At 45.0% G+C, this 23,190-nt stretch overlaps 1 protein-coding gene across 3 annotated transcripts in view; it reads left to right on the plus strand.

The window, feature by feature from the left end:
- Positions 1-23,190, plus strand: part of CLIC5 (chloride intracellular channel 5) — a 52,087-nt gene that overhangs the window by 662 nt on the left and 28,235 nt on the right. Inside the window, exon 1 of one of the 3 annotated variants that reach the window (XM_033145588.1) lies at positions 14,917-15,285. The exons of 1 other annotated variant lie outside the window; for it this stretch is intronic. In XM_033145588.1, coding sequence (XP_033001479.1) covers positions 15,223-15,285 — 63 coding nt within the window. In that variant the 5' untranslated portion in view covers positions 14,917-15,222. Of the gene's footprint in view, positions 1-14,916; positions 15,286-17,798; positions 17,818-23,190 lie in introns of those variants that run through there. One more of the 3 variants, XM_033145589.1, reaches the window with a different exon arrangement.

Genomic DNA, 23,190 nt, shown 5'->3' on the forward strand with positions numbered 1-23,190 from the left:
GAAAGATTTCCCCAATGGGGGGGAGAATGTATTAGGTTTGCTTGTTTCTTTGCTGTTTTGTCTGATGAAATCTTTTTGTAACTCAAAACCAAGCTACTGCAACAATTGCTAACTGGTTTAGAGATTTGATCAACCTCTCTAATTTTTGTGCTTGCCCTCAAAATATCAGGATCCTGTGATACAGAATATTGGTTTAGGTTTAATGCACATGAACTGCTTTATAGGCAAGAGCCTGTGTGATTTGTTTTCCCTGATAACATACACCGTGTAACCTGTAAACTCCTACCATAATAATTGTGATCATCTTTGAGCTATTGGAGGACTTGCGCTTTGCAGAAGAAAATAACACACTTCAAAGCTTGTGCTTTCCTGCAGTATAACTTCAAATTATGTAGTAGTTATTAGTTTATTAAGTACGCACATGATTTGTCTTTGTGAATTGCTCAGCCCAGCTTCGATGGGGTCTCAGGCAGTCTTCTGTCTAGGCAGTTCGCACAGCTAGACCTGATTGGCTTCAGCCATAGAACTGTACCTGTGTGATTTCAGACTGTCCCTCTGGTCTTTCATGGCTATTTCCAGGGTCACTTTTCTGACATAATGCTCTCTTGAGAAAAGCTTATACTTTGCTATGTTTGCCTGGTGTCTGGGCAGAAGTGCTTTTTTGTGCATGAATTGAGAAGCCATGGGCTATGCTGGCTTCCTAAGTGATGCCTCTGTTGCTATCATTCATGGTGAGCGAATGGGCAAAACACTTCACAGATCCCTTCTCTCTATCAGAAGACAGAATGTGTGCAAGGAATCCTGTTCTCCCTCCTTTGAGCACTAGGTAAATTACCACACAACGCTTGCAAGGGCAGAATCCATTGGTGGATATATCGCATATAACACAGTAATCCAAACAATAGGAAATTCTTTTCAGTGGATTACACTGGGGTAATGATGCAACTTCAAACTTCATTCAGGAGGAGGGCTGCTGCTGAGCAGGGCTGGCCCAATACATTTTGGCACCTGAGACGAATGACAAAATGGCTTTGGCTTCCCTCACCAGGGAAGAAGGAGGGAGTAAAGATCTACATTGGGAACAAGCAGGGAATCAAATAAGCCTTAGCTGATAGCTGAAGTGGGAGTCAATGCCATTCTCTGAATCATGCTGGGCCCCAGGAGACCCCAGAGGGCAGCCCCTGCCTTTTCTTGTCTAGTGGTGGAAGTGAGATTGCAGGGAATCAGACAGAGGGCCCTTCCATTAGATGTCAAGGAAATAAGCAGCTATCCTATTTTTAAGAGACATCTGAAGGCAGCCCTGTTTAGGGAAGTTTTAAATATTTAATGGTGTATTGTTTTAACACTCAATTGGAAGCCACCCAGAGTGGCTGGGGAAACTCAGCCAGATGGGTGGGGTACAAAGAATAAATTATTTTTTGTTCAGTCGTGTCCGACTCTTCGTGACCCCATGGACCAGAGCACGCCAGGCACCCCTATCCTCCACTGCCTCCCACAGTTTGGCCAAACTCATGCCAGTTGCTTCGAGAACACTGTCCAACCATCTCGTCCTCTGTCGTCCCCTTCTCCTGGTGCCCTCCATCTTTCCCAACATCAGGGTCTTTTCCAGGGAGTCTTTTCTTCTCATGAGGTGGCCAAAGTACTGGAGCCTCAGCTTCAGGATCTGCCCTTCCAGTGAGCACTCAGGGCTGATTTCTTTAAGGATGGATATGTTTGATCTTATTTATTATTATTATTATTATTATTATTATTATTATTATTATTATTATTATTATTTTCAGCACTTATCGTGCCCTTGGCTCAGCCTGCTTTGCTGGAAGGAGGACTTATCTCTGGCTGAGGATGTGGAACTTCAGCCGGATGAGCCGGCTCCCTCGGCCAGTAAAGCAAGATGAGCGGCGTAACCCCAGAGTCGTCCGTGACCGGACTTAATGGTCAGGGGTCCCTTTACCTTTAAGCTAGGATTATTCATGAAATGTAAAATAAATAAAGACAACAGCACCTACCTGTCAGACTGCTGTCCATGTGTGTACTTAATGGGGACAGAGTGATGGGGCCTTAAGGAGTGATGCTAGTTCCCCAGCAAGGGGGAAACAACAGCACCAGTGAGCTCTGTCCAACATCTGAAAGCCATGCTCCCGGCCTGGAGAGTTTCGAGGGTCCTGCCTTGTGAATGCTTCCTGGGAGATGCACTGTGCTCATGAGCTAACTGGCATGTTGGCAGCTCACAGTGCCACTCCATGACAGAAAATGCATCTTTATTTTGTAGCTGATAAGAGTGCTCTCAACACTGCTGAACAGAAATGATAATATTGACAGAGCACCTAAGAGATAATAATGCAAATGCTAATTCACACCAATCAAACTACAAGAAAGAAGATTCCACCTAAACATTAGGAAGAGCTTCCTGACAGTAAGAGCTGTTTGACAGTGGAATTTGCTGCCAAGGAGTGTGGTGGAGTCTCCTTCTTTGGAGGTCTTGAAGCGGAGGCTTGACAGCCATCTGTCAGGAATGCTTTGATGGTGTTTCCTGCTTGGCAGGGGGTTGGACTGGATGGCCCTTGGGGTCTCTTCCAACTCTAGGATTCTATGATTCCAGAAAATCCCTGAAAGTCCTGTGTGCATCACATGCACATATCTGAGATACACTTTTAAATATTTTATCTGTAGTGATTAGCAATGTTTACTTTCAAAGTTATTTTATTTATTTAGCGTATTTATATGCTACCAAACATCCACAGATCAGAACAGGAAACAATAAAATTCCATAAAACCAAGCTCTTAAAACACAGAAACGTAAGTGCAATAGAAACAGCAGTTTAACTACCGGTATTCTCAAATAATAGTCGCACAATTGACCCCACTTAGTAGCTTCATATAGCTGTTAAGTAGCATTGGGGACAGAATAGATCCCTGAAGGATCCATAAATCAACTGCCATGGGGGGTGGGGTCAAACAGAAGTCTCCCAGTGCTATTCTCTAGTACCAGTCTGGTGTAGTTCCCTGATAAAACAGGATAGCGAAAGATACATTATACAAGGAGAAAACCCCCTTGGCAATCAACATTGATGGACCTTGAGATACAGATATTTGCATGCAAAGCCCATGCATGTTTACTTGGCAGTAACGTCTGCTCTGTTCATTAGTGCTTACTCCCTGAATTTGGGATTGCAGCCTATGATACCAGTTGTTGAGGGTGGGGAGAATGCCTATGTGAACATCTCCCCCCACAAGATAAGCCTGGCTATTTAATGGCCATTTTTAGCTGACTTGATTTATTACTATTGGTTCCATAATTTTAACACTGTGTCCCTCACACAGGCCTGTCCCATATCACACTAGTTTGCTTTACAAAGACTGTTTCGGGGGAAACTCACAAAGCTAACAAATAGTTCCTGAGTGTTTATGGCATGTCTGAACTTGCAGAGAATGAACAAAGGTTTCCATGGGGTGTGTTTTATACACAAAATCAAGCGATTCACAAATCTCTCTATGCTTGTGGAGCAGACCTTACGTTTTCTCTCACCTGCTCCTTTGCATATCATCTTTTATGGTGGTATGACCACTTTTAATTGTGAGCCACAAGTTTGTATATTGAGCCAGGGTAGCTATTATAAAAATTGTAAAAATTGCTTATGATTGGTTGTTTACATTAAGCTGCATGCATGTCAAGAGCATTGCAGCACTGCTGCAGTTTTGCAACTGACTTCTTCTCTAGCGATCCCTCGTAGCCAAGTAAGATCGTCTTCCATGAACACAGTTTTAACAATGAGTTCATAAGTGACTATGGAGGCCAATTCTGGACCCACATGTCCTTCCACAGTGGGGACATCGGAGTTGATCATGGTGAGGGTTTGCCAAGTCTGCCTTCCTCTTAGCACGTTTCTCCCTTGCGTCCTGAGTTTGAGCATCTTCAAAGCCCATGACACCTTTGGTAAAGGCTGTTCTCCAATTGGAGCGCTTGCAGGCCAATGTTTCCCAGTTCTCAGTGTTTATACTACTTTTTTATTTTTTAGAATTAAATTACGCTTTCCATTCTTAAGCTGGGAATAGAGTAGTTGCTTTGGAAGACGATAGTCAGGCATCCGAACATTATGACTAGTTGATATTGAAGAATCATTGCTTCGACACTGGTCATCTTTGCTTCTTCCAGTACACTGGCATTAGTGTGCCTGTCTTCTTAAGTGATGTGTAAAAATTTTTGGAGACACCATTGATGGAATCTTCCGAGGAGTTGGAGATGGTGTTTATAAGTGGTCCATGTTTCACAAGCATACAGTAAGGTTGGTAGTAAACAAGCATTTTTATTTCCCTGCAAATGTCCCGGTCCTCAAACACTCTGCCCTTCAATCGGGAAAAAGCTGCATTCACAGAACTCTGACAATGCTGGATTTCGGCATCAATGTTGGCCCTTGTGGAAACTGCCCAGGTAGGAGAAGTGATCAACACTTTTGAATGTTACACCATTGAGTTGGATTTGTGGCACTGCAGAGGGGTTGTTTTGTGCTTGTTGGAGCAGCACTTTGGTTTTTTGGATGTTGAGCGATAGGCTAAGCTTTGCTTAAGCTGTAAATATATTTAGGATGGTTTGGAGGTCACCCTCTGAGTGTGCACACACTACGTTGTCATCAGCATACTGAAGCTCTGTGATTTAAGTTATGCTAACCTTACTCTTTGCTTTCAGCCTACTCAGATTAAAGAGCTTTCCATCTGTTCGATATATGATTTCTACCCTGATGGGGAGTTTCCCTTCGGCAATGGTAGGATCATGGCAATGAAAAAATAGAGTTTGGGCAATAACACAACCCCGTTTAACACCTGATCCCACTGTGAATGGTTCACTTTGAGAGCCATTGTTATCTGTGATTGTTGCTGTCATATTTTCATGATGTTTACAAATTTATCTGGGCAGCCAGTTTTCAGAAGAACAGTCCACAGGGACTATGATTTACAGTGTTGAAGGCTTAGTCAAGTCAATAAACGCCATATACATAACCAAGGCTTGACTGTGTAATTGCTTACTCAGATGAAACATTGAAAGTTCTGAGGAACTATGCTTATTCAGCATAAAGTATTCTTTAAACGGCTGCTTCATTGCTTTCACTGCCATTTTGAGGTGCTATATCCTTCCTTCTCATAAACGTGAAGCACATTGAGATGGCAGTAAAAGCATGCAGCAGTTTAATCAGAAGCAAGTAATTGCTCCGATAAGAGCAATTAATTTCACATATTCATTCCTCTGAACATTGCATTGCTGTTGATTCAGCTGGTGTCCGTGACAGGTCTAATTACTGACGACTGCAGCAATAAAGCCTTTTCTTTGGCTCCTTTCTCCGCTGGCTCTAAAAAACAGTTGAGCAGGGGGCAAAGTTTCTCTTGGGCCTCAAGAGCTGATTGGCTGTGCGCTTGATACTTGATAATAGCTAAGAATAGCAAGAGTATAAAAGCTCCAAGCACAGCAAAGCAGGGAACTTGTTCAGGCATTAGGTGCTCCTGCGATCCACTTGCTGGCGGCCTTGGTCCCGCCAGCCCATCCCCGCCTTCCTCGCCCCCCCCCGCTCCACCCCCCACATGGTGTGTGTGTAAAGCTCTGCAGAAGGGAGCCTGCTGTGCGTGTTTAGGCTTCCTGTGTGATTCTGCACCCTCCATTGTCAGGGTTCTCCGCCATGTGGGGAGTCCCTCTGTCTATCTGCCTACTGCAGGCTTCCCTACTTCAGAGCATCCACTCCAAAGCAGGACCCGGTCAATGGGGCTGTGACAGAGGAGGCCGGCCTGTGAGCCTGGGGCTGCTGTCCACCTCATGCGAGCGCAGTTGTGTCTTCAAACATATTGCCAGCTGCATTGTCAGGATGCATCCAGGAGTGCTGAGCCCACGCTGGAACTGCATCCATCCCATTTTGGGCAGGCCTCAGCTGCCTCCGTCTTCCAGCTCTGTGGGGATTGGTGGACAGCTGGTCTTTGTGGCAAGCAGCCCTCAGGCACTGGACTGGCTCTGCCCCTCCAGACTGGCCATGGACCCTCCTGGACAGGAAAGCTCTCCTGTTCCCCTTGAGCTGTGATTGAGCAACAGGGCCTTCCTGTCGTCCTGCAAGTTGCTCTTCTATCCTGACTGCTGGCTTTCAGTTTCCAACCTCTGGCTGATATCGGACTGCTGCCCGTGGCTCAGCCTTGACAGTAGAAACCTGTTATTCCTGTCTGAAGCTAAAGGGCTCTGCACTAACTGGCCTGTGTGAAAGGCCTCTTTCCCATGTCACTCGCTTCCTGAGAACAAATGTCTGTGGTGTAGTGGTTAAGAGTGGTTAAGAGTGGTGGACTCGTAATCTGGTGAACCGGGTTCGCGTCTCCGCTCCTCCACATGCAGCTGCTGGGTGACCTTGGGCTAGTCACACTTCTCTGAAGTCTCTCAGCCCCACTCACCTCACAGAGTGTTAGTTGTGGGGGAGGAAGGGAAAGGAGAATGTGAGCCGCTTTGAGACTCCTTCGGGTAGTGATAAAGCGGGATATCAAATCCAAACTCTTCTTCTTCTTCTTCTCCCAGAGAGGAACTTGTAGTTTCCAAACCATCGGCTCACGTTTAAGCTCTCTCCTCCTTAACCATGACCTCTTACCTTGGCTACAGTTGATGGGACCTTTACCACAATCCTGGGGTCAAACTACATACTAAGCCAAACCTTGACTTAGCTGCTGCACCTAAAAGGCTCAGTGAGGAGCAGAGGGCCTGCATTCTCCTATTCCTTTGGAGCCAGCATGTTCATGAGTTATTGTTAAGCCATGATTTGGAAATGCAAACGTGGCCACAGTCCCTTACAATTGCTACAACAGTCAGAAAAATCATTAAGTGGTCCACCAAGACCCTCAATGGTTTTCAAGTGGTCCACATGGGGGGCTGGAGTTAGGGAACCACGGTTTCAGATTGCTTTAAAATGAGCTGTGAAAAAGGACTAATTAGACTGGCCATGTTTGTGGAAACTTTAGCACAAAAGTATCAAGGTGTGGCATTAAAAATGAATAAGGGCAGCAGATCTCGAAGGAGAGCAAGAGAGTGATACTCCTCACTAGGTCAGCAGTCAGGATATTATTCATTTATGGAAGGTATGCAGTACTGCCAACACAATGCCAGTCAAACCATTGAGCTCGTCATGCTCACTGAGCATGCTCAGTCCTTACTGGGCTGTCAGGGGTTCCCTCCTTTGCAGGGCTTTCCCTGCAAACACCCCACTTCTCCAAAGGCTACTGGTCCCTCTTCTTCTGTATGGTTGGTTCTGTCTTGGCCACCAGAAGATCCATACTTGGTCAATGAGTCCTCTTTTAGTATATAGGACCCTGCAGACTGGTTCTTCTCACCCTATTGGATCTGCGCTGGAAGGAATTGTGAAAGAAACAGGAGATGACCATTTCTGATCTGCATGGATGTTGATGGTCATGTGATGCTTGCGCAGACTGGGATAGGCACAAGCCAGGAACTTCAGTGTAGCAGCAGGTCTACGTAAGAGAATGCAATGGGCCTTCTGACTCAAAGGCTGCAGTCCAAGATTGTCGTGTCCATCAGCCAGATCTCTAGTGTTATGCAGATTAGTGCAGCCGTGTGTCATGGAACTGATTGCCTAGTGGGGTAGCTTCTCTTTCTCAACGGCAGTCAGTGCTCAATAGATGATAAGACTGGCCATTGGTTTGGGACTATATGCCAGCCATCCTGCCGGGTGCAGACTTCTTCTGTGCTTTTAGCACCAGCCCTTAACACGGAGGGGTTTCAGAAGGAGAAGAGGAACTCAGGTGTGGAAATGTACTTCTGTGCCCAAACCATTTTTAACTAGGGGCTCATCCAGACTTCCTTTTGCACGCACTTTCCAAATAAAACTCTGTTTCTCTACCCTTAACATCCAGTTTTCTAAGTGGATCCTTCTGGGTGGGTGTTTGGGGGAGTATTCAGTCATGTGAGCATTCAATCCAAAATAATACATCCCTGCTGCGGGTAAAGATTTGCAAAGATTGTCATCAGGTTTCTTTTCCTTTGCATTCATTCAGGTTTTTGTTTTTTTGGCCACTGGTATAAAACAGCAAAATAGTGCCCCCTGGAAGCTGTAACAGGAAACAGCAGGAGTGAAATGAAGACTTGCTGCAGTGCTATTTAAATGCATGTGTATACAGTTAGGTTCCAAATAATCCCATTAGTAGGTTTGCCGATACATGAACTACAATCTTGTGGCTTCTATATATCATAGAATCATAGAATTGTAGAGTTGGAAGGGACCCCCAGGGTCATCCAGTCCAACCCCCTGCAATGCAGGAATCTCAGCTTAAAGACCTCCAAGGAAGGAGAGCCCACCACCTCCTGAGAGAGTCAGTTCCACTGCCAAAAAGCTCTTACTGTCAGAAAGTTCTTCCTGATGTTTAGTTGCAACCTCCTTTCTTCCAACTTAAAGCCATTGGTTCGAATCCTGCCCTCCAGAGCAGGAGAAAACAAGCACGCTCCCTCTTCCATGGGACAGCCCTTGAGGTGCTTGAAGGTGGCTCTCATATCTCCTCTCAGTCTCCTCTTTTCCAGGCCAAGCATACCCAGCTCCTTCAACCATTCCTCATAAGGCCTCATATGTACTGAGATTCATATGAGCAGGGGCTCTGTCCACACAGGCAGAGTGTTTTTCTCCTTCATAGTAGAGAATGGAGATCCCTTGCATATATTAGGAGGTCTGTGTGTGCCCCAAGACAAGGAGAAGTGGGAAACTCTCAATATTTGCTAGACAGGTTTTGCTGCTAACAAGGCATTTGCAGGCAAACTAGCTTCTGAGAGGCTACCCAGAGCTTGAGAGGTGAGATTTCTCCCCTTCCTCTCCTTTTGCTGAAATTGGGCAGGCTTCATCCCCTCAGAAGGGGTGACTATTTGTGTGAATTGCATCCAAATTCTGGAGGGGGGGAAATCAAAAAGTTATATAGACTTTAGTTTTACTTTTTTTTAAAAAAAAAACCACAACTAACTTTGAAGGTGTCCTGCACCTGAACAATTGGATAGGTTTAATCCACTCTGAAGGGGCTTCTGTGTGTGTATTTCATGCACTTTGGCCCCAAAGGGGAAAGCCTCCTTTAGCATCTCCATTATGATGAATGGGTAACACTGAGGCTTGTTTTACATAGAACGGCTAGAGAGGTTTTTTTTTAATGTGCAGATATAAGGTGAATTGGGAGGAGAAGGGCTGTGCTCACTTCAGCATATACAGGACTTTAGGTAGTAGTTACGCAACTGCTGAAAAGCTTTAATAGTTTTCTTTACAATACAGCAAGCACTAAGTGTTTTTAACAACTGACCAAGTGCTTCTTTGACTGCAGCAGCCTTCCTATCTCTTATCTTTACCCTGTGAGCAGATACTACAGCTGACCAGGCTCCCTCCACGGCTGCCTGCTCCCTCGCTGAGTTGCTGCTTGGTCTGCCAGGGCCCCCTGCCAATCCTGGGGCCACCCTTTGCTGTGGTTTCCTCTTCTGCTGCTGTCCCCAAGCAGATGAGCTGGGAGAAGCAGCAGTCACCTTTCCCTCTGGAGCAGAGATGCTGATGGGCTCCATGCAGCTTGAAGGTCTCACCCTTTGCATAGAACCCCCAAGCTAAACATTGTTGTTCTTTTTTTAAAAAAAAGAATTTTGTTGTGCAGTGGTGTGCTTTATGCTTGGCCTTGCGCTCACCTTATCAAAAGTCTTTGCTGTGAAGTCGTACTTAGCTCAGGCCTATGAAACACGATCACACCTTAAAGATGAGGTACAATGAAGTTTTCTTGCACAGAATGTGATTATTCCATTTCTTGAGCAGCCTTCCTGTTTTATTAATGTGGTGACACGATCATATTCTGCTGCAAACTTCATAAGGGCAAATGACGAAGCCTTTGCGGAGATGAGTTTATATTCATTTATATTGTGTAATCTGAAACCTGGATTGGTGTAATAACTAATTGGCCTTGCTCACCAGCCTTTTCTGACGCAGTAAGATGAGCATGCGTGAATATTTGTTTCTTAGTAGATTATTCTGAATGCATTATCAAAAGAAAAATTGGTCACCAATAAGACAGACGTGACCGAAGTTTCATGTCTTTGACGCTTGTCCATCTTGGCTGCTTAATGAGTAACTCCCAAGGTTATTGTTGCAATTTTTAATGTCTTAACATATTTTACTCTTGCTGCCCCTAGGCTTGTGTTTTACTTTGTTTTAAGGGTTAACTATATCTTGCTATTGCTTTTAGAAATTGCTGCATTACATTTTTATTTATTACATTATTTGGCTTTATTATTATATTCTATGCTGCTCTTCAGTAGAAGAGTTTGATACAGTCAAACCTTGGTTGTTGAACGTAAACCCAGAAGCTCATTCGGCTTCCAAAATGTTCAACAACTGAGGTGCAGCTTCCAGCTGGTTGCAAGAGCTTCCTGCACTCAAGCGGAAGCTGCATCGCACGTTCAGCATCTGAAAAACGTTCAAAAACCAGAGCATTTACATCCGGGTTTTTGGTGTTTGGGAGCGAAAACGTTTGAAAATGGAGCCATTCAGGTACTGAAGTTTGACTGTATAAATAAACTATTGCTCTTAAGTTTAACTGACATTTAAGTGATTCATGGGTGTAATATGACAACACTTGGGCTATCTTCATAGACCGGTCAGCACTGTCTATGAAGTGTCATGTACATCACTAGGGAGTAGGGATAGCCAAAATGGGACAAAAGAGCTAAGATTTGGATGTTAGTTCCAATTAAGAGTTGTCACCAGACGTCATTCATTCAAAGCAATTTTACCCCATTCTTCAGCCAGAAGTACTCCCAGAGTGGCTTACAGATTAAGAAAAACAACACACCTTGAAAGCACCTGAAGCAAAAATGCTAACATAAATTAGGAAGTTCCTACTCATTTGATGTAAGCCAAAAGAGTTTCAACAAGGTTAGGAATATTTCTTAGTAGGGGTCTGCATAGCTCTAGTTAAAATGGATTTCAGTTTGACAAGGGAGGAGAGCAGGCTCCATGGGGGGTGACTCAGGTGCCTCCATATTGGCAAAATTATTATTCTTCGCCAAACCTTTATTAGGCAATACAAATATAGCTTATCATAAAACATCCATATATGAATTTTTAGAATATATACAAATAAACAGCCATGTAAAAATATGTAATGAGGGTTTTCATTGGACTTTCTTCCTGCTACATAGTGCCATTCACCACTCTAAGAGATACTATTGATAAAAAGTCTCATCGGCAAAATTCAGGAAAATTTCCATTCAAGCCCTCCTCCAATGCACAAAACTGAACACTGTTAAATTCTTTGGAAGTAAACAGAATATATGTGTAAACATAGTTATCATTGAGCTGTTAATATGTGGTGTTAAGTATAGCTTGGAAAGTAAGTTTTTAATATTTTGTATTCATTTATACAATTATTTATGTGCTGCTTTTGGGTGCATAGCCCTCCCAAGGCAACTCACAATATTGTAAAAGCACAGTGAATACAATAATCTTAAATAACCAAAACTAACAAAAGCAGCAGCATTGACAGGGCCAGTTAAAACAATTAACAGAGCCTATTAGACCAACTAAGCAGATCTGGTTACAGGTAGGTAGCTGTGTTGGTCTGCCATAGTCAAAACAAAATAAAATACAAAATTCCTTCCAGTAGCACCTTAGAGACCAACTAAGTTTGTTCTTGGTATGAGCTTTCGTGTGCATGCACACTTCTTCAGATACACTGAAACAGAAGTCACCAGACCCTTAAATATAGTGAGAGAACCTAAACCAAAGTCTAGGCTACTATTCAGCATCCCTGAGTAAACATGCATGCCATTGCACTGTGAAGTGTGCATGCACACAAAAGCTCATACCAAGAACAAACTTAGTTGGTCTCTAAGGTGCTACTGGAAGGATTTTTTAAATTTTATTTTCTTTTTAAGCAGATCTGGTTTGCCAGAAGTGGCTTAGTCATGCTGGCCACAGGACCCAGAAGCTGTCTGCGGACAAACGCCAGCTCCCTTGGCCAGTTAAGTGAGATGAGTGCCGCAACCCCAGGGGTCCAGGGGTACCTTTACCTTTAAGCAGAGCTACAGTCTGCAACATAGCGCTGTAGGAAAAGCTGCACTCAAGAAAATGTGTTTGTTTGTTTTTTAAAGGTGGGGTTAGAGGCCAGACCCACCTCTGAGAAGAAAGTCTGGCATACTCAAGCTCTGCTGAAACAGGTGGGATTTTCTTCCAAGAATGGCATTCTTCTAAATACTTGATAGCTGTTTCTATTAAGGGAGGATCCTGGCATTTCATTATGGTGTTTAGATAACTCCTGGCATTCGAATAACAACACCTTCCAATTGAGCATTACTGTTAAATTAAAAGTCTTTCCAAAACAAACAGATGCCCCGCAGGAGCATTTTGTCCCCCACGCTTCAATTATTGGGATTTTGTTGTTCTTGTTAGAAGCAATGGCAGTGAAACATAGTTCAGATTTCTTCAGCCTGAATTCAGATGAGCTCTGAATACCGGTACATGGTGACAGAGAAGGTCGGGGTGGCTGGAAGAGCACCTTGTGTCGATCAGAAGAAGCTCACTGACGGGACTTCTCCTTCAGCATGTTTGTACTTTGCACTTGTCTACGGTCTCTGGCCCTGATCCCTGATTCCCTCTTCCATCTTCTTGCTGCCTAGCCAGTGCCACACGGCTTTCCAGGTGTTGAGGAAGAGGTCTAAATGTGGGGCTGGAAGCTGCCCTGTGACTTCAAACCGGAGGGAGGAGGTAGAGCTTAACCAGCGTGGTGCCATTATTGTATACAACATTATTCCCCCTTCATGGAATTGTAACCCTTTGAAGGAAGACTGTGTGAGACGAGGATCATAGATCCACAGAACTGCAGCATTGGAAGGGAACACGAGGGTCATCTAGTCTAACCCCCTGCAATGCAGGAATTTTTCAGCCAGCGTAGGGCTCAGACAGAAAACCCTGAGATTAAGAGACTCAAGCTATATTTTTCATATGTATACACCCTGCTTTAAATGAATAGGAATAGCCAATTTATACATTTCAGTTGTTTTTCTGTAAAAATGAAGAACACGGGATGAAGTAAGAATAGTATAGGAAAAAACATTATAGTTGAAATGTAATACCTAAAAAAGACAGATTATGCTGTTATCTATATAAATAAAAATGTAAATGTTCGTTTGTTCAATACCTCAAATCTCAGAAAGTCCTTGATTTGATATTTCGACACAACGTTGCGTTCCAATCCAGGAGTGTCTTTACGTAAAAATATTACATAAATGTCGCACCTGTGTCAGGTAAAAACTTGATTTTTGGCAAAAAACAGCGCCATCTGCTGGACGCAAAAGCAGCGCACAGTAATTTCATTGGTCGTGTGCATGGGGGGCGGAGCCAGCAGTTTTGACGGAAGAGCCGTTTATGAGGGAGGAAGACCATGGAGCCTCTCCGCTGGGAGAGGAGGCAGGCAGGAATTCAATGGGAGAAGCTGTGGGGAGGCAGGCGAAAATGGGGGAAAGGCAGAGAGGAGGCAGGTGGGAGTTCAATGGGAGAAGCTGTGGGGAGGCAGGCAGGAGTTCAACGGGAGAAGCTGTGCGGAAGCAGGCGAAAACGGGAAAGGTGGAGAGGAGGCAGGCAGGAGTTCAACGGGAGAAGCTGTGGGGAGGCAGGTGAAAACGGGGGGAAAGGCAGAGAGGAGGCAGGTGGGAGTTCAATGGGAGAAGCTGTGGGGAGGCAGGCAAAAATGGGGGAAAGGCAGAGAGGAGGCAGGTGGGAGTTCAACGGGAGAAGCTGTGGGGAGGCAGGCAGGAGTTCAACGGGAGAAACTGGGGAAGCAGGCGAAAACGGGGAAAGGTGGAGAGGAGGCAGGCGGGAGTTCAACGGGAGAAGCTGTGGGGAGGCAGGCAGGAGTTCAACGGGAGAAACTGGGGAAGCAGGCGAAAATGGGGGAAAGGCAGAGAGGAGGCAGGTGGGAGTTCAACGGAAGAAGCTGTGGGGAGGCAGGCAAAACGGGGGGAAAGTTGGAGAGGAGGCAGGTGGGAGTTCAACGGGAGAAGCTGTGGGGAGGCAGGCAAAACGGGGGGAAAGGTGGAGACAAGGCAGGTGGGAGTTCAACGGGAGAAGCTGTGGGGAGGCAGGCGATATCTCCACAGAATTACAAATGTACGCTTTCTCTTGTCTATCTTCCTTTTCCATTAAACCAAATGAGCCCCTGCAACGCGTGGCCGGGTACAGCTAGTTGCTAGATAAAGTTCAACTAGTGATACAGTATGCAGCAATATGAATGGCGTGCAACCTCTTACTAACATTGCTCAAGAATTCTACGAAATCAATATTTCAGTGCAGTTTGAAAGCTTCGGCCTCAAAACACAAGACAAAAAACTGCAGGAAGATTCCTTGCCCACCTTCCCACTCCCTAATTCACTTTTGTATGCCACTTCACACACACATTCTGTGTTCCCCAAATGGTCTCCTCTTCCCTGCTGCCTTTTATTTTATGCATGTGTCACATTATGAGTTTGCAGAGATCCTCTCTGTAGCCTGCCTCTGAATATGAGAGTGAATGAAAGGCAGAGAATGACATGTTTTGTTTTTAGCTCTATGAGCCAGCAAAATGAGCAGCGTTGGCAGGAACCTTGGGGTGCACATCTTCTTTAGTTCCCCTCGAAATGTGTGTAGTGGAAATAATATGCTGTGGAAGATACCATTGAGATTTAAGGAAACATTCTGATATCCTTTTGTAAAAGCTGTGACTGGAAAGCTGTGGCAGAGGGAAACACATGGGGGATGGATTTCCATATAATGCTGAAAAGAAACTATTTGTCCTGAGGTACCAATCGCTCTCTGCCCTCCTGTGAGCTAACTCCACCCTCTTCTCTGGCACGGGGCTATTTTGGGCTGGCTGTGTGTGTGAGCCAGAGCTCTGACAGATGAGCACTCTGAAACACAACGCAGCACAGTTAGCACTTGTTGCTCCTGTGAACCATTATAAACCGGAGCAGAGTCTTCTGATAAGTCCTCTCCCCGTTTTTGAAAATTCTCAGCTAGGAAATTTATTTTCTCTGCTAATAGAAGTTTCAGAAACAGCAAAGAGATGGTTTAGAGGAGGGGAAGAAAGCATCGCAAGCCGTCTCTTTTCCCCTTATTATAAAAGGAAGCATAGCTGTTGTGGAGCTGGAACCTTTGGTTGCTTTGTGGTGTAAGCAGAACACCTCCTAGCTTGGGGGGGGGGGGCTTAAAAATGACAGACTCATCTCCTGCAAATGGAGAAGGAAAGGACCCTGAAATCGAGCTCTTTGTAAAGGTAGGTGAGACACCGTTGAATGCCCTGAACTCTCCTGCTGCTGCCTGGCTGGGCTGACTTTGACAGCTCCATGTTCCCTTGGAAGTGTTTCAGTTTTGTGCTTCTGTTCTCTTGCTTGTGATACTGGAAACATGTTCTTTTGTGTGCTGTCGTTTGCCTTCCTTCCTGCTTATTGCACTAGTCTTTCTTGTCTATGGTGCCACGATCTCCTCACTCGCGTGGGCCAGGCATGCCACAAAGAGCCTCGCTTCCATCTTTTGAATTCTGTATTCGTATTTGCAGTGTTACCATTGTCCATGCAGAAGTAAAAATATAGGCAGATTTTGTTACTGTGTGGAACTGGTTCACACTTGCTCAAGTGTTTTGGTCATAGCTTGGTTCCACTTGTGTGAACTTCACTGAAAATGGTACTGACTGGGACAAAATGAAAGCTTTTGTGGCTTTTTATATGTGAAGTATTTTCACACATCTTAAGTCACTACATGTACCTCAGGCAGGTAGAAGAGCAGAAGTTCCTCAAGCTGCTCAGCTTAGTAAGCAGCAGACACAAGACACCTGCATGCATGTTCTCACCCCTCCATCTCCACGCTGAGTAGGGTTGCACTGGCCACACAACTTGCAGTCATGGGGCCTGCATAGATGAGTAGGCTGGCATCCTTGTAGAGAAACAGCAGGAAATGCTGCTGGTCAAAGCGTGTGGCTCCCATCATGTGGTCTGGGCAAGTGGGATGTGTTTGTGGTGCGTGCTGCCCCTTTTCCCTGTGGAGAGCAAAGGGAGAACAGCAAGGCAGGCAGGCACCAGAAAGCAACCAGCAGTGGCTGCAGCACATGGTATCTCATTCTGGATGCGCATGCCGGGGTTTGCGAGGACGTGATGGGTAGAGAGTGCTGCTGCTTGTGTGGCTCAACGTTCCTCCCTTGGAGCCTTCCCTGAAGAAGGTGAAGTGTGTCTTGGAACTGCTCTGTTCTGTGGGCCCAAAGCAAATGCCTCTGGCCGTTGCAATGGTAGGAGGAGAGATGCTGTTATTTACCTGCAGGTGAGAGCACCTGCTTAGCCTTGTGTCTGCTGCTTGGGAGGCCCCAATCCCAGCTGTTAGGGGCAAGGCACAGTTTTCACATATGGCAAAGGAAGTGGGATACATCTGCAGCAGTTCTGCTCCCCCTCTTCCCTTGCATACCTGTGTGGGGTGATTTTTCTTTGACCCCCCACTTACAGGAATGGAGGGGGTTTAGTGTGTTTGATGCAAAGTATCCATAAGGATTCTGGAAAGAGAAATGTTATCAATACACTTTTATAGGTATGTCACGAGACCAGGCTGCTTCTGTCCAGTGCCCTTCTGGTTGCCCCCACCCAAGTCTCCCCTTGCGTGGTCAGCGTGCAAGTGAGAGGCCAGAGAGAGATGGGCTCATGCCAGGCACCCCATCATCTGATGACTGCGTCCTGCTGTGGATGTGCTTGGTTGGTTTTAGAGTTTGTCTGAATCCTGTGTTCTGTCCTGACAGTGTGGGCAGGGGAGGAGGCAGTGGGGAGCACTATTGAGTTTTTTACCTTTACCACATCCAAAATCAGTGTAATGTCATGCCAAGAATTGGGGCAGGACCAAGGTCTGGTGAAATGCAGGAATTGGCACATGTTGACCCTCTTCCTGGCACGTTCTGGGTTGCCCTGGTGGTCGATAGTGTGACCTGGCACCAATGCATTTCTGCTGATGGGGGCACCTCTAGAGGCAGGATTTTATAGCAGGGCTACCACCCAGCTAGCACTGAGACTCTGGACCTCCTTCCCGGGGAAATATGGCTGTTCCCCCTCATTTCCCTGCTATTCTTCAAGAGCCACTTAAGATCTATTTTTTTCACTTGTGTCTTTTGAGAATTAAATGTATCAAGGATCCAGCAACTGTAAATATGACACTGTACTTTTTAAGAATTGATGCATTTTTAATTTTGTTGTTATTGTGAAACATTTTGTAATGGTTTTTTAAATACATTGTACACCATCCTGAGCTCCTGTTTGGGAGGAAGGATGGCATAGAATGAAAATAAATCTGGGGTATAGGATTGCACCCACAGTTTCCTGTCTCTGCAGTGTGAGTACAAATCTGTAACTGATATAAAATTAGGGCCGAGACAGAAGTTCTTCTGTCTCCAACTGGTGGTGTTATGGGAGGACCAAAACTCTGTGCGCTCCATGACCTATTTTTTTGTGGGAGACCCAGCCAGATGGGTGGGGTACAAATAACAAATTATTATGATGATGATTATTGTGGGTCTGGGGGTGCTGCTGTTCCTGGAGCCTGATGAGCCTGGGAAACCACCAGTGCTTTTTCTGAGGGTACTCAGGTGTAAGCAGTACTGGCACCTTCTATTTCTAGAAGAAAAGCACTGGGAAACACCATTTTGTTTTCTTCCCAGCAGCCCCCAGAGTGAAGGGAGAATGCTTCCTGTCCTCATTCTGTAGTCTGCTGGAAAGGAAAAAAATGATGGTTGCCTCCTGCTACTGAGAGACGCTGAGGAGTGCAATTACTGCTGGTGGTAAGTTTGGAGCATCTCCCACGATGGCAGCAGGGGGGAAGCATGGCTAAGTTGGGGGAGGCATTTCAGCTCACCAGCCCTATTTAAAATAGGTTCTTTTTAATATCCCCATCCCTCAGTGTATGAGAGATAAAAGGGGGTGGGGGGGGGAGAGGATAATGGTGCGTACCAGCAACTTTTTTTTCCTAGAAAAGAAGCACTGCGAATACATGTTACGATTCATAGTGCAAGTGATGCTAAAAGGTGCTTTAAACATTCATGCGAATTCTCATATACACTTATCTAGATATTTTGTATGAATGGAGAATGTTTCGGCAGTAAAATAATCCACCTACTTTGGGAGACAGATCTGTACAATTGTATCTTAAGGCCATTGTGACAAAGTCCCCCATTATATTATTGCAGAGAAGCTGCTAAAATGTGGGCTGGACAAGGTAACTGTTGGGCGGATTTGTAGCTGGTTGACTCACCGAAACCAAAGAGTACAGTGGTACTTTGGTTGTCGAACTATTCTGTTGGGTTATGGGCAGCTGGTGCTAAAGCAAAAGTCAATAACAATGTTCCTAACATTTGGCTTTTAAATGGCATATAAAAGGCCTGCACAATTTGTGGCCCACCAGTTCTAAAAGCATTCTGACAGATATTTATAGGAGCCCAGTAGGATTTGCTCTTGCTGCTCTCCTGGTACTGCAGAAACATGGGCTTGTGTAAGGGATGCTTTCAAGGCATCGGCAGGCCACAGGACACGGATATCGAGCTTTCTTTGGATTGATGTGCCACACATTTTACAGACATGCCCCCGTCCTGAAGTTATATACATTAGAAACAAACAAACAAAATTCCTTCCAGTAGCACCATAGAGACCAACTAAGTTTGTTCTTGGTATGAGCTTTTGTGTGCATGCACACTTCTTCAGATACCAAGAACCAACTTAGTTGGTCTCTACGGTGCTACTGGAAGGAATTTTTTTGTTTGTTTCAACTATGGCAGACCAACACGGCTACCTACCTGTAATTATATACATCAGAGTTCACAATCCCCTTTTACTTGACAAGCCCCTCTCCAAATGGAGGAAAAAACTCCCAGTGGCTGCATTCCATTGTGACTGTTTCACCTCCTCTTTCAGAAACCTCTGCAGGCTGTTTGCTGGGAATCCCAAGTGGGGAGAGTGTTGCTGCACTTGTGGGCATCTGGTTGGCCATGGTGAGCACTGTGTGCTAGACTTCATGAGGCCTTGGCCTGATCCAGCAGCACTCTTCTTGTGTTCTTACGTTAAGTGTGTGGCTACTTCTGAAGTGTACGCTTAGAGACAAGGCACTTCAGTGCCCTCCAGATGTCCCTAACAATTGCCCTCGCTGCCTGGTGGAAGTTGAAGTCTAACAACTTCTGGAGGGAAGAGTGGGGAAGGCTGGTCTAGTGGTTAGAGCAGGGGTCCCCAAACTAAGGCCTGGGGGCCGGATGCAGCCCAATCGCCTTCTAAATCCGGCCCGCGGACGGTCCGGGAATAAGCGTGTTTTTACATGAGTAGAATGTGTGCTTTTATTTAAAATGCATCTCTGGGTTATTTGTGGGGCATAGGAATTCGTTCATATTTTTTTTCAAAATATAGTCCGGCCCCCCACAAGGTCTGAGGGACAGTTTCCTGCTGAAAAAGTTTGCTGACCCCCTGGGTTAGAGTGTCAGTCCAGGACCAAGGGAGACTCAGGTTCAAATCTTCATGATGCTCATTAACCTTGGACCTGTCACTTTGCCAGCCTAAACTACCTCACAAGTTTTGACAGCCTGTGTCCTCTGGCTCCTAGAGACTGATTGTGCTCCTCTGTTTGGAGATGCCTAAAGTGGCTATTATTTTTGCTGCTGTTAAAACACTCCCTACTAACTCCAATTTTTTGTTAATTATAACTGCTTTAATAAAAGCAATAAAATATAGAGGGAATGAACAGGTTTGGAATATCCAGTTGTTTTGAATGAAAACAGCACATCTTCCCCTCATTTCCAACAAATATTGCTGATTTGAATATATATGGTTTGCCAGTTTTTGTAGAGTTATTCATCAAACAATACAAAATAATGTGGAAATTCTCTTTCAAAGTAATGCATAGATAGATATTTGGCGCGTTATAAAAATATGTTTCCATTGAGAAATAGAATCTGAAATTTTTGTACCTTGCATTTTCACTATCTTGAGCTAAACTGGTTAGCTGGTCATTCAACATCCTATCCTTGTCTAATGATTTTTCTCTCCCCAACAAAGTCCATTACCAACATTTCTATCTTTTCAATCTTTATACCTGGAACTCTTTCCCTGGTAATACACTCATTTAACCTACCAGTTAAGTCATTATTATTATTATTATTATTATTATTATTATTATTATTATTATTATTATTTACTTTTACTTAAGTTTATTATGTCAATGGGCTTGTAATTTTAGTTAACCAAGGTTGCAGTTTTTCTTCTGGCCTGAGAATTGAACATTTAAAAGTCATCTTAATGAGCCCTTTGCTCCTTCTAACCCAGTCATGGTTACAGTCTGTGGCTATTTGAGATCTCAGGCGGTGGTTTTTTCATAGCTTTGCTTCCTGTTATCTTTTAACTGAAGAAGCAAGTGACTGAACCAGAGACCTTCTGCGCACAGAGTACATGCTCTGCCCCCTTGAAACCCCTTCCTTGTTCTTGCTGTGCCCTCACTCTCCTTGTATCACTGTCTGCCCTAAATCTGATTTGCCTGTTTTGCCATTAGCCTTCCTCTCTTGCCCAAATATACAGGCATCCAGTGCAATATTTATAGACCACTTTGGTCATTCTTTTTGGTGTATAAATCAATCAAATTAATAAATAAAGTCTTGCTGGCCAGAGCAGATGGAAGGGAAGGGTTTACAAGGGGACTAGAGAAACAATGATGGAGGAGGCACAGTAGCAGTTTACTTTCCAAGCCTGAGGGTGCTGACCTGTGTAAACAGCATCACTGGACGGGGAACTGGCTTCCCTTGCAGGAGACATTCGGAAGACTTTAATCCAGGCAATCTATTGGTTATTTTCTTGTAGTGACCCTGAACTTCCACAGTCAAACCTCGGCTCCCGGACTTCTCTGTTATCATACGTTTTGGCTCCTGAACACTGAAAACCCAGAAGTAACTGCTCCGGTTTTTGAATGATTTTCGGAAGCCAAATGAATGGCTTCCGGGAAGTTTTTTCTTTTTTCTCCCTTGACTTTGCCGACCACCCTTTGATCCTCGGAAGTCGAACGGTCTTCCAGGACGGATTACGTTCAACAACCGAGGTTTGACTGCATTAGTGCAAAGGGATAGGTGCTTGGCTTTGGATGCAAGGGTTTCAAGACATGGAGAGGTTCCATCCTACTATTGCAATTGCTGCAATCATTCACAATAGTTCCCAGCAATTTTACTTTTTCTGTGCACACTTGTGCTTGCACGGTGTCTATGTCACTGCTATCTGCATGCTTCTAAACTGTAGTGCCGGTTTTTGTGTCATGATGCTGTGATGGAAGTGAAGTTCCTGGAACTGTATGAGGCTGAGGAGAAGGCAGAGGTCATTCCATTACAGTAAATGTCACAGGGATCATTTCACATTGCATCCCAAAAATATACTGGAGGGACTTTGCAGAAGGTCAGCAGTAAACGCTCTTTCTCATGATAGGAAGTCCAGGGTCACTGTCAGTTTGGTCGACAATTGCATGGTTAGAGTATAGTCATTTGGTGAGTGGACTACTCTGAAGTAAATGGCAAATATTTCCTTTGGCTTCAAGTGAGGGAGGATGAAACCCCAGTTCTGCGAATATGCCAGGGGAGAACGTTGCTTCTTAACATGTACTTTTCACTAAAAAACCATAAATGACTGATAGAAAACATGGCTGTTTTATTGCTATAGTATAGTATGTTTGGCAGACCTGATTTTGCAGATGCTGTTGTAATCTGCAAGGGATTCCCACATGACAGGGTTCATGTTGCCAGCCTTCATGTCACGTTTGCAGACATTTTTGTAACACAGGGTGCGCGGGACTGGCAGGATGCTAGCAAGTGTGCCCTGGGGGAAGGGGGCCTGGAGTATGACTTGGGAGAGAGGGGCCAGTGAATTGTGTGTAACCTGTGCTAGCCAGGAGGCAAGAGAGAGGCAGGGGAAGCTTCAGAGTTGGAGGATGGAGCCCAGGATGAGTCAGAAGAAGAGGAGGAAGAGGCAAGTCAGGGAAGGGCTGGGGGCTTCCCCACCTTCTCCTGCACCACTGTCTCCCAGAACCAGGAGGGGATTGAAGGGGGAAGAGCAGAGGGAACTTCCATGCAGCTGTAGTCTCTGGCTAAGTGCACACAGCCTGTCGGGGGCAGATACATAAACTGGTGGCGGGGAAGTGGCCCCCTGTTGCTGCAACTGTTCCATAAAGTGCAGACCTGGGAATAGCTGCCTAGATGCTCGACTGGCGTGTGTGTGTGTTGGGGAGGGGTATTTGGAGCCATAGAAGTGACTGGAAGTGTCCCCTTTTGACTATCTGCCGTGTGCATTCCTTTGGCTGGGCAGTGGCTGTGGCATGCGAGTTGGCATGGTGTCTGAAGCCAGCTCCCCATAGAGCACGTCTTGGGGATCCTGCCATCGTCCATTCAAAGTACATGACCGAACCAGCACTGGCGTCGCTGAGACAAGAGTGCGAACATACTGGGGATGTGGGCTTGGGATTTGGAAGGCTGCAGTATCCAGGCAGGATTGATCAGCACCTCTTCTTTAAAAAATTAAGCAAGGATACACTATGGAAGTGATTTCTCTAGCGGTATTTCGGAAATAAGTGCAATTGCCAACAGCAAAACCTTCATTTCTGAATCCATTGTTGTAAACCGTATTTCTTCTGGAGTTACAACTTTCAACACTGCTCTGCACTGTATTGATATATACTGTGCAATTAACAAAAGTCCCATTACTGTGATGACAGCTGGTAATGAATGATATATCTTGCAAAGACTCCATGGGAATCCAGTGCATTTATTTATTGTTTATGGGGAAGTACCAAAGTTCATTTCATACAAAAAGGCCCAGATTTGATCCCTGACGCCTCCAGGTAGAGCAGGGAGTGTCCCTGTGACGAAACCCTGGAAAGCTTATCAGCCAAAGGCCTAGTTAAAGAGGACCATTAAAACCAGCCCTGTGATTTGGGCCCGGAAACTAATGGGCAGCCAGTGCAGTCAGATCAGAGCAATATGCTCAAACCATCTTGCCCCAGTGAGCATTCAGAACAACAATTGAGCTTACCACATTTCCCCATGTATGAGACAACCCCTATTTTTGTAAACCCAGAATTAAGAAATTAATATTTTAAACATCCAACAGAACAACTTTGATATTTTACCAAATAGTCAAAGCACCGG

The sequence above is a fragment of the Lacerta agilis genome, chromosome 3 (genome assembly GCF_009819535.1).
Source record: "Lacerta agilis isolate rLacAgi1 chromosome 3, rLacAgi1.pri, whole genome shotgun sequence".
In the NCBI taxonomy this organism is placed as follows: Eukaryota; Metazoa; Chordata; class Lepidosauria; order Squamata; family Lacertidae; genus Lacerta; species Lacerta agilis.